Below are 13,528 nucleotides of genomic sequence, written 5' to 3' on the forward strand. Positions count from 1 at the left end.
AGCGATGAAACATAGTTTAAAGGAAAGTAATTACTTCAAAAGAAAACCTATCTTAGATAGGGGTTTCTGGTATTTGTGTTAACAAATCAGTTTTATTACTTTAGAGCCATGCCTTATATATAATATAGTATAATTTATGTGTCCATCAACATAAAATATAGGGCTCATTGTCAAGGTAACATTGAGTCAAATTTATTTTTTCTTTTAATTTTTACTATAATTATTTATTTTTTCCTGAATTTAGATCTTTGAAAAAAATTTTCTTAAATAAGTAGTTTTCTAGATTGATAATGTTCCTATTTCCCAGACAATAAAGTCTTTTAAAAGACCACATATTTTATTATTAGGATTTATAATATTTTGAAACATAGTCTTATTTAAAATTTTGCTTTGGGAAACTTTTTAAAATTTTTTTGTTTTGGAACAAAAGTCAACATAGCTTTATTTTATTTAACCTCAGTGTATTGGAATGTCATGAGGAAAACATGCAGCATCAAAGAAACTTACTTTACTATCATCATCATTATTTAACTGCATTTGTGAGAAGGGATTAATCAGTCAGAGAACACTATTTGAGAAAAGGAACCCAGATTCCCAGAGAATAAGTTGTTAAGTATTTTATTTTTGTTGCCTTTACTGTCTTTACCCCTAGGTTTATAAGTGGCCTCTAGGTTAAATTACTACTACTTTACGGTTGATTTTGTATTTGTATCTCCTGCCCTCTAGGTCAACATTATGAGTTCTTGGTATCAATTATAGAATTTTATTGTCTAGACTTTTTAAAACTACATAAACAAATATATTTTTAAGTAAAGAAATATTATTTATCATGTTGTTTCACTCGACATTGTTGAGTAACAATCTAATTTTTATGGAACCTTCAAATTTAGGATTATTTTCATTACAAGAATGCCAAAAAGCCAACTTTTCAAAAGAAGAATGGTAATGTTCAGAAGAGTTCACATACAGCAGTTCCTACTAGAGGTAAGAATGCATATGTAATTAACATTGTATCTTTGTAATTTAATGTGACTTTTAAAATATTATGAACAACATTATTTTTACATAACAGTTATATTTTCTCAGTTAACAGAGAAAAATTGAAAAATATAACTACCCAGAAATCAAGTAGTAATGTTATTTTATTACGAGAACGGATTATATCCTTGCAACAACAAAACAGTGTACTTCAGAATGCCAAAAAAACAGCAGAATTATCTGTTAAAGAATATAAAGAAGTCAATGAAAAGCTCCTTCATCAGCAGCAAGTATCTGATCAACGATTTCAGACAAGCAGACAGACAATAAAGGTAAAGGGAACTTAAAAAAGAAATTATAATAGACTATATTATAAAAGTATATATTTTGTTTTACATGTATTGTTTGATTCATATTTGGGTTAGACATGTCTATGAGTTAAAAAATTTTGTAGGCACCACTAACTAGTATAATTAGTTTAATACCTAGATTTCTTTAACAAGGTTATATTAAGGAACAATCTTTATGAGGGAGAGAACACTAAATCAAAAAGACAAAGACTTTACTAGCATTCCATTTTCACTTAGTTTTTCTCATCCTAATGTTTTTATATATTTATTGCATTATACCTTAGATTTGGAATGCAGGCTCCACAAATACATATAGCTTGCTCATTTGCCCATGTCTAAAAGTTTGAATTTATCATTATAAATCACATTAAGTGGTTAATTGCCTCAGTTCTTATTTACAAATGCTAGTTTAAAATGTGAAGGTTTTAATATAAATCTCTATATTAATATGTTCCTATAATTTATTTGTGCTTCTTTTATTCAGGTGAATTGAGTTTTCTATAACAATTTTTAGACATTATATATTATTGCTGGTTATCATAATTTAATCTTAAAGCAAATGGAAAAGAAAAGATTGTTTCTTAACTCTCCATTCCTAAAGGTATTGGCTTGTATAAGTAATGAATTTTGGAAGTTTGTTGTTTTACACAGAATTCTTTCAAACATTTTAGAAAATAAATTTTAAATCACAATCACAAAATTTTTAAATTATACTTAAATTCTCTACTTCTAACATCTAGTGCTTTGATTCAGCAATACTCTGAAGTGTTTTAATTTTAAAGGACTTAATGTTATACTTGTTATACTAATAAGAAATGTTTTCGCTTTATTCCAAGTAGCCTTATATCCAAAGCTGATTCATGTTCCATATATATATGGTTCACTTGGTTAATAGTGACATCCAGCTCATCCATGTCCTTGCTGATTTTCTATTTATCAATTATTGAGAGTGAAGTATTGAAATCACCCACTATTATTATTTTTGTAATAACTTTAATGAGAAATAATTTACATACCATACAATTCTCTCATTTAATTCATTGTTTTTTACAATATTGAAAAAGTTGTGCAACATCACCAAAATCAATTTTAGAACATTTTTTTATAACCTTAAATATAGGCCCTGTGCCCTTTAGCTGTCATTCTTCCATTCCCTGGTCTCTCCCAGCCCGAAACAACCACTAATCTATGTTCTGTCTATGTGGTTTTGCCTATTCTAGGCATTTCATATAGATGGAATCATACAATATGTGAGCTTTGTGTCTGGCTTCATTCACTTAGCATAATGTTTTCAAAGTTTTCCATATTGCAGAATGTAGGACTTTGAAAATTTACTCCTCCATAAAAACAATAAAAAGAGGCATAAATAGTCAGTTTTCATAACACTAGGTACATAATCTAATCTTCTAAGGGTTAATGTAATATTTTAAGGCAATTAATTGATGACTCAAAGTTACAAGTTTCTAACACATGAATTCCTTATTAAAATGACTGAAGACCAAATAAAAGTATTTTACATGAAAACTATAAAGCATTTTATTGAGACTGTGCATGTTGAGGAACGCTTACATTCCTCTCTGAAACTCTGGAAATTATCCAAGGCCTTGTAACAATCTGGGGAGTGTTTATTAAAAACAAACAAACAAACAAAAACCCCAGCTGAATCTAAATAAGAACAGGAAACTGCGGCATTTTAATTTGCCTTAGTTCCATCCCCCACTCTCCTAGCTCAGTAGTAGCCTGGGAAATATGATGGTCTATACAGCCTGGCAGCTTCCAGAAGAAGCAGAATGGAGCTGGAGCACCTTCAAAGCCCCATTCCCAAATAATTATCATCATTTGACCTGTCTGATGGTTCCCTGGAAGACCCCAGTTAAAAAGAGTGCCTTTTTCCTGGGGGAGAAGAAGGAGTGGTGGGGAGGACATGGTGTTCTCAGAAACAATTACAGGCAAGTGTTTTAACTGTGGTCTACCCGAGGTGATGGATTCTAGTTTAGTTTAAGCAATATATTAACTAAATAGCTCAAAAGGAAGAGCTGGGAAGTTAGATATTCATAAGAGTTTTGAAAGGCTCTGAGACACATTCCTGGGAATCTGGAGGACACATGCCCATTAGTTAAGGAATGGGTAAATAAATTGTGATATATACATACAAGGGAATATGATTAAACCACAAAAGAATAATGAAGTATTGATATATGTTACAACATGGATGAACGTTAGAAACATTAAATCTAGTGAAAGAAGCAAGTCACAGAACACACATTCTATTTATATGAAATATCCAGAATAGGCAAATCTTTAGAGACAGAAAGTAGATTAGTAAATGCTTAGGACTGGGAGGGACATAAGAATATGGGAGTGAATGCTAAAGTGTACAGGTTTCTTTTTTAAAGTGATGAAAAGGTTCTAAAATTGACTGTGTTCATAGTTAAACATATTTGTGAATATACTAAAAACATTCATTGTACACTTTAAATGGGTGAATAGTATGGTATGTGAATTTATATCTCAGTAAAACAGTTTTTGTTTTGTTTTGTTTTTTTAAATATATCTTTATTGATTTCAGAGAGAGGAAAGTAGAGGGAGAGAGAGAGAGATAGAAACATCAGTGATGAGAGAGTCATTGATTGAGCCCACAACCCGGGCATGTGCCCTGACCAGGAATTGAACCCCGATCACCTGGATCCTAGGTCGATGCTCAACCGCTGAGCCACACCCGGCCAGGCAATAAAACAGTTTTTAAATGTTGATTTTAAATAGGAAAATAAGAGACAAGTAGTACTGTCTGAATGAATTTTACTGATAATACATTCATCGGTGACAGAATAATATAGTAAAAATCATTATTCAAATTAATAAAGCCTACTGCTGACATAAAAATTTATTAGGGAATAAATCTTATGGTAAAATCTAAGAGCTATGTAACATTTTTAGGTATGTAAGGAACCTTCGATTACATGAAGCACTTAACTTCAATTATTATAAAACTTGACAAAGTAAATATATTTAAGGTTAATTTTTTAAAAATTAGTTTCTAATAGAAACAATATATTTTCTTTTCCTAACATTCAATTTTCTATTGCAAAAATGAACAGGGACTAGAAATATGTTAAAGCTAACAGTATTGACTAGCTTTTCCAGTTTGAATACTCAATTCTTTGACTTAAGAAACTTACATTACATCTGAAACATATGGAAAATGAGTCCCAAATCTTAAGAATAACAAGATGTAAATGCAACCTTTTTTATTCCAGTAATGTTCCTTAAGTGTATTATGACCGTGGAAATTCCTTATAGTTACATATGTGTCATCATACAGATGTAAACAGCATTGACTCACTGAGGCAAATGACCACAATCCATATCATAAAATAAAATGAAACTTTGCACATAAGTGCACCTTTTAGAAATTCTTTTGAATGTTTTATTTTAAGTAGTAAATAATTATGTATATCAACTGATAGATAACAAATGTAAATATTTGTGAAATTTTACATACTTTAAAATTTATTTTCTAAAAAGCTCTCTCCTGAAATAATGTGTTTAGAGAAAGCAGAATAATCCTTATCATTCATTTATATGAATTATGTTATTAATTTTCTCTCTGTGCTTGTTTAAGTGGCAAAATGGATTTCAAGAGGTGTTTTATCACTATAGATTTAATTATCCCTCCCCCCCCCAACCAAATCATATGTTGAAGTCTTAGTCCCTAAAGTTATGGTATTTGGAGAGGGGGTTTTGGGGAGGTAATTAGGTTTAGATGAGGTTGTAAGGAAGGGGCCCTCATGTTGGGCTTTGTGCCCTTACAAGACAAGAGACACCAGAGCTCTCTCTCTCCACCATGGGGGGACAGATTGAGAAATAACTGTCTACAAGCCAGAAAGAGAATTCTCATCAGAACCAGACCATGCTGGCATTCTGATCTCATAGTTCCAGCCTCCAGAATTGTAAGAAATTAAGCATCTGTTGTTTAAAGCACCCAGTCTATGTTTTTTTTTGTTTTTTTGTTTTAAATTTTGGCAACTCTAGTAGACTAGTACAGATTTTGGTCCTGGGAGTTGGATGATGTTTAACAAATACCTAAAAATGTGGAAGCAACTTTGGATAATGGGTAGATTCTGGAAGAGTTTTGAGGTGCATACTAGAGATACGGACATTAAAGGCATTCTGGAGAGGTCTCAGATGGAAATGAGGAACATATTATTAAAAACAGAAGAAAGGCAATTCTTTCCTTGGCTGGGCTCTGTTTTAGTGTTTTTCCAAAGGTAGAACTTGTGAGCAATGAATTTGTATTTTTTTATTAAGACATTAATTTTTGGAGCTGCTTTAGGTTTAGCAAAATTAAGGGGAATGTACAGAGATTTCCCATATATCTCCTGCCCCTACACGTGCATGAACTCCCCCGTTATCAATATCCCCACCAGAGAGGTACATTTATTATAACTGACAAACCTATATTGATACATCATCATCACCCAAAGTCCATAGTTTACCTTAAGGTTCACTCTTGGTGTTGTACATTCTTTGGGTTTGGACAGATGTATGATGACATGTATCCATTTTCACTGCCCTAAAAATCCTCTGTGCTATTCTTATTTATCCCTCCTCCAATCCCTGGCAACCATTGTTCTTTTTACTGTCTCCATAGTTTTGCCTTTTCAAGAATGTTATATACAGGCATACCTCAGAGATATTGGGGTTCAACTCCAGACCACCATAATAAAACAAGTAACATAATAAAGCAAATCATAATTTTTCTTGCTAGTGAAGGGTCTTTCCTTCAATTTGTAAAATATTCAACATCTGTGAAGCGCAATAAAGCAAAGTGCAATAAAAGAGATGTTGCTGTAGTTGGAATCATACAATATGGAGGCTTTTCAGATTGGCTTCTTTCTCTTAGTAATATGTATTTAAGGTTCCTCCATGTCTTTTCATAGCTCAGTAGTTCATTTCTTTTAATGCTGAATAATAGTCCATTGTCTGGATGTTCCATAGTTTATCTGTTCTACTGAAGGAGATATTGATTGCTTCCATTCTTTGGCAATTAAGAATAAAGCTGTTATAAACATCTACCTGAAGGTTTTTGTGTGCACATAACTTTTCAGTGCTTTTGGGCAAATACCAAGGAATGGAATTGCTGGATCATATGGTAAGATCTGTTTAGTTTTGTAAGTAACCGCCATACTGTCTTCCAAAGTCTGTTCCATTTTGCATTCTCACCAGCAATGAGTGAGATTCCTTTGACTTTGAATTCTCACCAGCATTTGGTCTTGTTAGTGTTCTGGATTTTCTCTGTTCTAATAGGTATGCAGTAATATCCCATTGTTGCTTTAATTTACATGTCCCTGATGACATATGATGTAGAACATCTTTTTAAATGCTTATTTGTCATCTGTTTATCTTCTTTGGTAAGGTGTTTGTTTGGGTCTCTTGCCCATTTTTTAAAATTTTATTTAAAATATTACAAATGTCCCTTTATCTCCCCAATAACCCATTCCACCCCATCCCACCCCCCTCCTCAATCCCCCTCACCGCCATTGTCTGTGTCCTTGGGTTGTGCATATATGCATATAAATTATTTGGTTACTCTCTTCCCCTCTACCCACCCGCCCTTCTCCCTCCCTCTGACATTTGTCAGTCTGATCTATGTTTCCATGTCATTGAATCTATTCTGTTCATCAGTTTATTAAGTTCTTTAGATTCCACATATAAGTGAGATCATGTGATGTTTGTCCTTCTCTGCCTGGATTATTTCACTTAGCATAATTTTCTCCAGGTCCATCCATACTGTCCCAAAGGGTACAAGAACCTTCTTCTTTACAGCTGTGTAGTATTCCATGGTGTAAATGTCCCACAGCTTTTTTATCCACTCATCTACTTATGGGCACTTGGGCTGTTTCCAGATCTTAGCTATTGTAAATTGCGCTGCTATGAACATAGGGGTGCATATATTTTTTCTGATTAGTGTTTCAGGATTCTTAGGATATATTCCTAGAAGTGGGATCACTGGGTCAAAAGGTAGCTCCATTTTTAATTTTTGAGGAACCTCCATACTGTTTTCCATAGTGGCTGCCCCAGTCTGCATTCCCACCAGCAGTGCCCTAGGGTTCCCCTTTCTCCACACCCTCGCCAGCACAAGTCATTTGTTGATTTGTTGATGGAGCCATTCTTACAGGTGTGAAGTGATACCTCATTCTGGTTTTAATTTACATCTCTCTGATGGTTAGTGACGTTGAGCATTTTCTCATATGTCTCTTCCCTGCCCATTTTTTAATTGGGTTGCATGTTTTCTTACTGCTAAGTTTTAAGTGTTCTTTGTATATTTTGAATAATAGTCCTTTATCAGCTGTATCTTTTGCAAATATTTTCTCCCAGTCTGTGACAGAATGGGTCTTCTCATTCTCTCATCATTGTCTTTTACAGAGAATAGTACATTCTCAATAAAAGGATGGAGTTTTTACCAAGTCATTTATATGATAATGCATATTTTTTATCAAGAATTAAAAAATTATTTTTTACTCCAAGAACCTTCTTCTTTTCATCATTCTAAATCCAGCACATCACTCAAAGCCTGGTTCATGTATCACTTCCTACACGCAACATTTCCCAGAGCCTTTTTCTTTAAGTTTAGCATAAAACAAAGGAAGAATTCAGTTGTAATCTATTAAGTTTGAGGTAGTAATTTGACATGTAAGTGAAAGAATCCTACAGGTCTTTGTGATTGGGAACTAGAGAATGAATTTGAGAGTTAGAAATGGAAGAGCAAGTATACATAGGGTCAAGACTGAATATCCATTCACATTAAGGAATGAAGGCATTGATGGCATTGAAGGAGCTGACTAAAAAGTTAACAAACCAGTTAGTAGATTAATAGTGTCATGAAAGCATTGGAAGGCATGACTTTGATATAAAAGGTAATGTAGTGTATGGTGCTTTCAGGGAGAAGAGGTACTATCTCCCGTTTGTCACAAATCCTACTAGGCCCCCATCTCTTATTTATGATAAATTTCTGGTTACTGTAGGCATTTAATTTTCTGAACCTGGATTTGCACAATGGCCTATATGTTTTCTAAAAGAAGAGAATACTCCTTTTATCTCCTCACCCAAGGCTATTTCTCCCTTTCTGTATAACTCCCAATGTTTTGTGTAACAAAAGGAGGCATCACAATATTTCCAAAAGTTAGAGAAGGGATGCTTTACAGAATATGGCCTGGAGAACTCTCTCTCAAGTTTTCTTTTACCCCAATAAGCTTGTGTAGTATACATTCCTTGTAGGGAATTTGGTTTATATATGTCAGATTCTCCAGGGCGATGGCTTTTGCCAGATGAAGCACTTTTGATTTTGAGGCTGATGAAACACAGTGCTATTATTGATCTGTGCGTGACATAGCCTGTCTCTCTCCTAGCAGAGTGTAGCAACATTTATCCAGGAATTTGTGAAATGTCACTTGGATCATGTTCGCAAGGTAAACTGTGCAAAAACCAGGATCTCATCTGAGAATCCATGTGGAATCGGACGTGACTATCTTATTCCTACGTCTTATCTTCTAGATGAACCGAGTGATATTTGTTAACAGGATGTCTGTCTTATATTAGACTTTGTAAGGAACTATTATTATCACTTAGAATATTCTATACTGTACAGTCATACTTATACTGTTTTCAGATGCATTTGCGATCTTACCACAGAAAATATTAAGAAAATGTGACCTGAATAACTCTTTATAATGAACAATGTTATAATATATTGCACAGTATTTATTTCTGTTTATAATGAAAAGTGTTATAATATATTGCACAGTATTTATTTCTGTTTATAATGAAAAGTGTTATAATATATTGCACAGTGCTTTCCTATATTCCTATATAATATATTCCTAGTAGTGTTTTCATTCTTTGCATCAATATACTTTCAGGTAAATATTACAAAAGCAACATGCCTTGAAGTGACAAAATATAATATTTTTCTTACTGTGTGATTATTATATTTAAATATGCATGTATTTTAAGAGTTTGGTTTGCACGTGGGTAGATATATGTGTTTATGTTTGCTACAATTCAATTTAGTTTAATGCATCTAACATATATAAAGCACTCTAATAATGGGATATCTAACTACAAATTAAACATGGTTCTTGTCCTATATAAGGTACCAATAGGGGAGTTGGACATGAGTACCACAATACAAAGGAATTGTGATATATGTAGCATGATTGGTGTGTGTGTGTGTGTGTGTGTGTGTGTGTGTGTGTAGTAGATAGAATAGACAGTCATTTATTGCTGTCATTATTTAATAAATATATCATTTGACCTTAGACTTAAAATTTGGTTGATTTTGAAAGTTGTGTGTGTGGAACAAAGTCATTAGAAGATGTAAAGCTTTAAAAGGCATCAAGTTGAGATGTGGTTTGTTGAGAATAGTGAGTAATTTGGTATAGTTGTGATTCTTTACCCTAACTGCATGCTACCTTACTTGGGTAGCTTTTCAAAATATTTATGCCCAAGGCCCTACCCTAGACCAGTTAAATCAATAGCTGGGGATGGTCCCTGCACTTTGCTAGTTTTTAAAAGCTCTGAGGTGGTTCTGATGTACAGTGAGGACCGAGACTCAAGTTTGAGAGAATAAATATAAGCAGCAAGATAAGAGATTGTTTAACTATCAAGGCAAGAGATGATAAGTATCTAGACAATTATAATAGAAATAGAAAGTGTTATTTTACAGTGGTATAACAGGGTTTGATGACAATTATACATGGGAAGGTTTTTAAAAAGTGAAATATTTAAGATACCTGCCAGGATTCTAACTAAAGTGACTGGAAAGTTGATGACAGAGTATATGTGTGAAAATATAACATACTAAATATTGTATGGGGGAACCTCATATGAAAGCATACCAAGAAAGTTGGATAGAATGTAGCAAATATTCTTATAAATGAACATCAGAGCTTGCCAAAAAAAGAAATATTAATCCCTAGGGACTAAAATAAATGACAGCTTATCAGTGTAACCAAATGGTAATTTGTCACTGAAGTGAAGCTATCAAGTGAACAGTAGGATATTTGAGTGTAAAACTTAGGGATGTTAAAATGTGAAAAAAGAAATGTCTTAAAGTTGCTATATGTTTTTTTGAAATACATATATGTATTAAAAGTATAAAGAAATTATAAACATTAAAGGTATTCAGGATAGTGATTACTTCTGGCGATTCAAATGAGATTCATGACCTCCAACTGTATTGGTAATCCATTGTTTTTGCTGAGTGGGTGATTTATGGACATTCATTATATTTTCCTTTATATATCTATTGCACACTTGAAATATTTCATAAAAATGAAGGAAAAAAACTATTGATGCCATTATCCCAGAGAAAGAATGCTGGGGTTGGAGCAAATCTTTGCAGCAAGCTCAGTTTGGGGTGGGGGAGTATGAGATATCTGGGCAGAAGAGGGGGCGGAGGAGAAGGTGGGAGAGTGCTGGAATACAGGAACAGGGAGGGGGTGTGTTTTAACAAGAAAAAGACAATAGTTGCTTAACAGTGTCATAGTTGGTTAACAGTGTCAGATGCCATAGAGGAATCAAAAATAAGACAACTGAGAAGGGGTTGTTGGACTTTTCTCAGTACATCTTACTAGCAGAACTCTCTTGATAGCAAGTAATAGAAACTGAACTCAAACTAATACAAGGGAAAAAAGCTTACATAATCAAAGGATGAACTGAAGAGAACAGACACAGGAAGAATAGTGATAGCCTGCCTGGTGTCGCTCAGTGGTTGAGCGTCAACCCATGGACCAAGAGACCTGTTCAATTCCTGGTCAGGGTACATGCCTGGGTTTCGGGCTCAATCCCCACTAGTGGATGTGCAGGAGGCAGCCGATCAATGTTGTTACTTCTCTATCCCTCTCCTTTCCTCTCTGTCTAAAAATGAATAAAAACATATTTTTTAAAAAGAATAGTGATAACTGGAACTGTACACTCTAATATCTTTAATGTTTTTCTTTTTTTATCTAACCAGAGAGAAAGAGGCATTGATGTGTGAGGGAGAAATATCAATTAGTTGCCTCCCACATGTGCTCTGACCAGAGATCAAACTTGCAACCTAGGTATGTGCCCTGACTAGGAATTGAACCTGCAGCCCCTTGGTGTATGGGATGAAGTTCCAAACAACTGAGCCACCCAGCCAGGACTTCAGTGTTTTTCTTTATCTCACATCTCTTCCTCTCAGATTAGCTTTCTCCATGGTTGTGGATACTGGTCCTGTGGTAATATCCTTATGGCCTAGACCCCAGAGAAGAAAGGGATTTCTCTTTCTCTTCTTTAGTCTTCCCTTAATTTACATGGTTTATACATTTCTAGGACCACAGGGAAAAGGACTTTGTTTATATGTAATTTTTAATTTAGGATTTAGGTTCATTTTTTATATAAATATCTTTCATCCACATGAATAATTGGCAGGAAATTTAAAAATCATGTAGGATACAGGGCAGTTTCTGTTGGGTGGTACTGAACTACACATTGCAGTACATCTAGTGTTCCTGGATCTCACCCATTTCAGTGTCAATCATTGTGGTACTCAGAAGTGCCCCACTGATTTCCAGCATACATATCCAGGCAGTGTGTACTCTTTGAGAATCACTGATCCAGGAGAAAAGCAGAGGGACCAGCTCCATTAATAAAAACAAAAACTCCAGACTACTTTCTTCCCAAAGATTTATATGAATCACATAGCACGACTGATTGAGATTCAGATAATTTACTGAGTACCTACTCTGTTAGGTCAAGCCTTACTACTTGAAAGAATGTGATAAACTAAGATAATTTGAAATAGAAAATTAAGTGAAGGATAATGGAAGAGGTTCCTATGTGAAACTTTTGTATTTAAAAAAGGGCTTTTTAAAGTGAAACAGATGAGAAGTTTCTTGTAAATCTCTTATTTACTTTTTAAAAAGAAACTACTACTCTATGCCATGAAAGTTAATTTTTTTAGTAATTTTCAAACATCAGTTTTTAATGACAAGAATCCCATTATAAGTGGTATTGGTAACTTTTATTTTATCAGATTCAAACACTGCAAAAACTATTCTTTTAAAGAAAAGTCCATTTTTTTTATTCTTTTGAAATTTATGAAACACAGGGAATAGAGACAAACATTACTGAGTTGTTTCCCTTGAGAATTTTAGTAGGGTATATTTATAAATTTAATCAAAATCATATGAAGACTTAGTAATGCTGCTGTTAAATTTGTAATGAGTTGTAGGCTTTTTAAAATTCCCCAACTGGCTTTCATCCAAGTAATTTGTTTGCAGAGCTTAGATGTATTACATCTGAGGAAAGACATACAGTTAACTATTGACCCTATCAGTAAAATATTTCAATTTCTAAATGTTAACATGCTATTTATATAGTACCTACTTATCAATCTATATCATTTTACAAGTTCAAATATATAAAGTTGGAGCTAGAAATTACAATCTTTAGCCTTTATTATCCCAAAAGTTGGTAATATTTTATATTAGCATGATAATGCATTATCCTTGTGAATTGATTCCAGTATAATGTAAATTTAATGTTCATATACATGCTTTTTAGAGGCATATTTGTTGAAAATGCTTTATCTTCTAAAATATGAATTACAGAAATATATATTATGGTCTAACAAATTTTTAGAAGTCAAAAATTATTTTAAAGAATATCAACATCTTTTGAAGACTAGATAAAAATTAAGTATTAGGACCAATTTTTAATCGTTTAGACTCTCACTTCCATTTAGTAACAGTACTATATGTGAGCATTAGTTTTCTCAGGCCAGTCCACAAAGACCTTTTTGTGCAATAAAATACAGTACAGTAAGAAGTAATATCATCTCAGCAGGATGGAAAAACAATAAAAGTATTGAAATCTGTTGCTTAGGAAAACCAAGTTTACTTAGAGGAGGATCAGACAGTCTTCATAAGACTTCTGCAGATGTTGTATAGTTTGATAGTATTTGGTGGGTAAGTTTCAAGGGGGCTTTTATCTTCATAAATAGAGTAGAAGATTTGAAATAACAGCGAATCTACGATTGACTCTTCTTGCTATAAATGTATCAAGTATTTTTTCATGAATACTTGAAAGTCAGTTGTGTTAGTTAATTTTCCAAACTTCACATATATTTGTACTGATTCTTTTCCCATAGTTGTGGAGATAGAAGTTTAAGTGAT

General features: G+C 33.4%; 1 protein-coding gene across 4 annotated transcripts in view; it reads left to right on the forward strand.

Annotated features, from left to right (window-relative positions):
- The window catches only part of CNTLN (centlein), a gene marked incomplete at its 5' end in the record, with an annotated part of 188,269 nt that overhangs the window by 132,362 nt on the left and 42,379 nt on the right, over positions 1 to 13,528 (forward strand). For all 4 annotated transcript variants that reach the window (XM_081151643.1, XM_081151645.1, XM_081151644.1 and 1 more), the window contains 2 exons: positions 891 to 984; positions 1,087 to 1,310. In XM_081151643.1, the coding sequence (XP_081007769.1) occupies positions 891 to 984; positions 1,087 to 1,310 (318 nt within the window). The remainder of the gene's footprint in view (positions 1 to 890; positions 985 to 1,086; positions 1,311 to 13,528) is intronic.

Source organism: Miniopterus schreibersii (assembly GCF_964146895.1).
Source record: "Miniopterus schreibersii genome assembly, chromosome: 11".
Classification (NCBI taxonomy): Eukaryota; Metazoa; Chordata; class Mammalia; order Chiroptera; family Miniopteridae; genus Miniopterus; species Miniopterus schreibersii.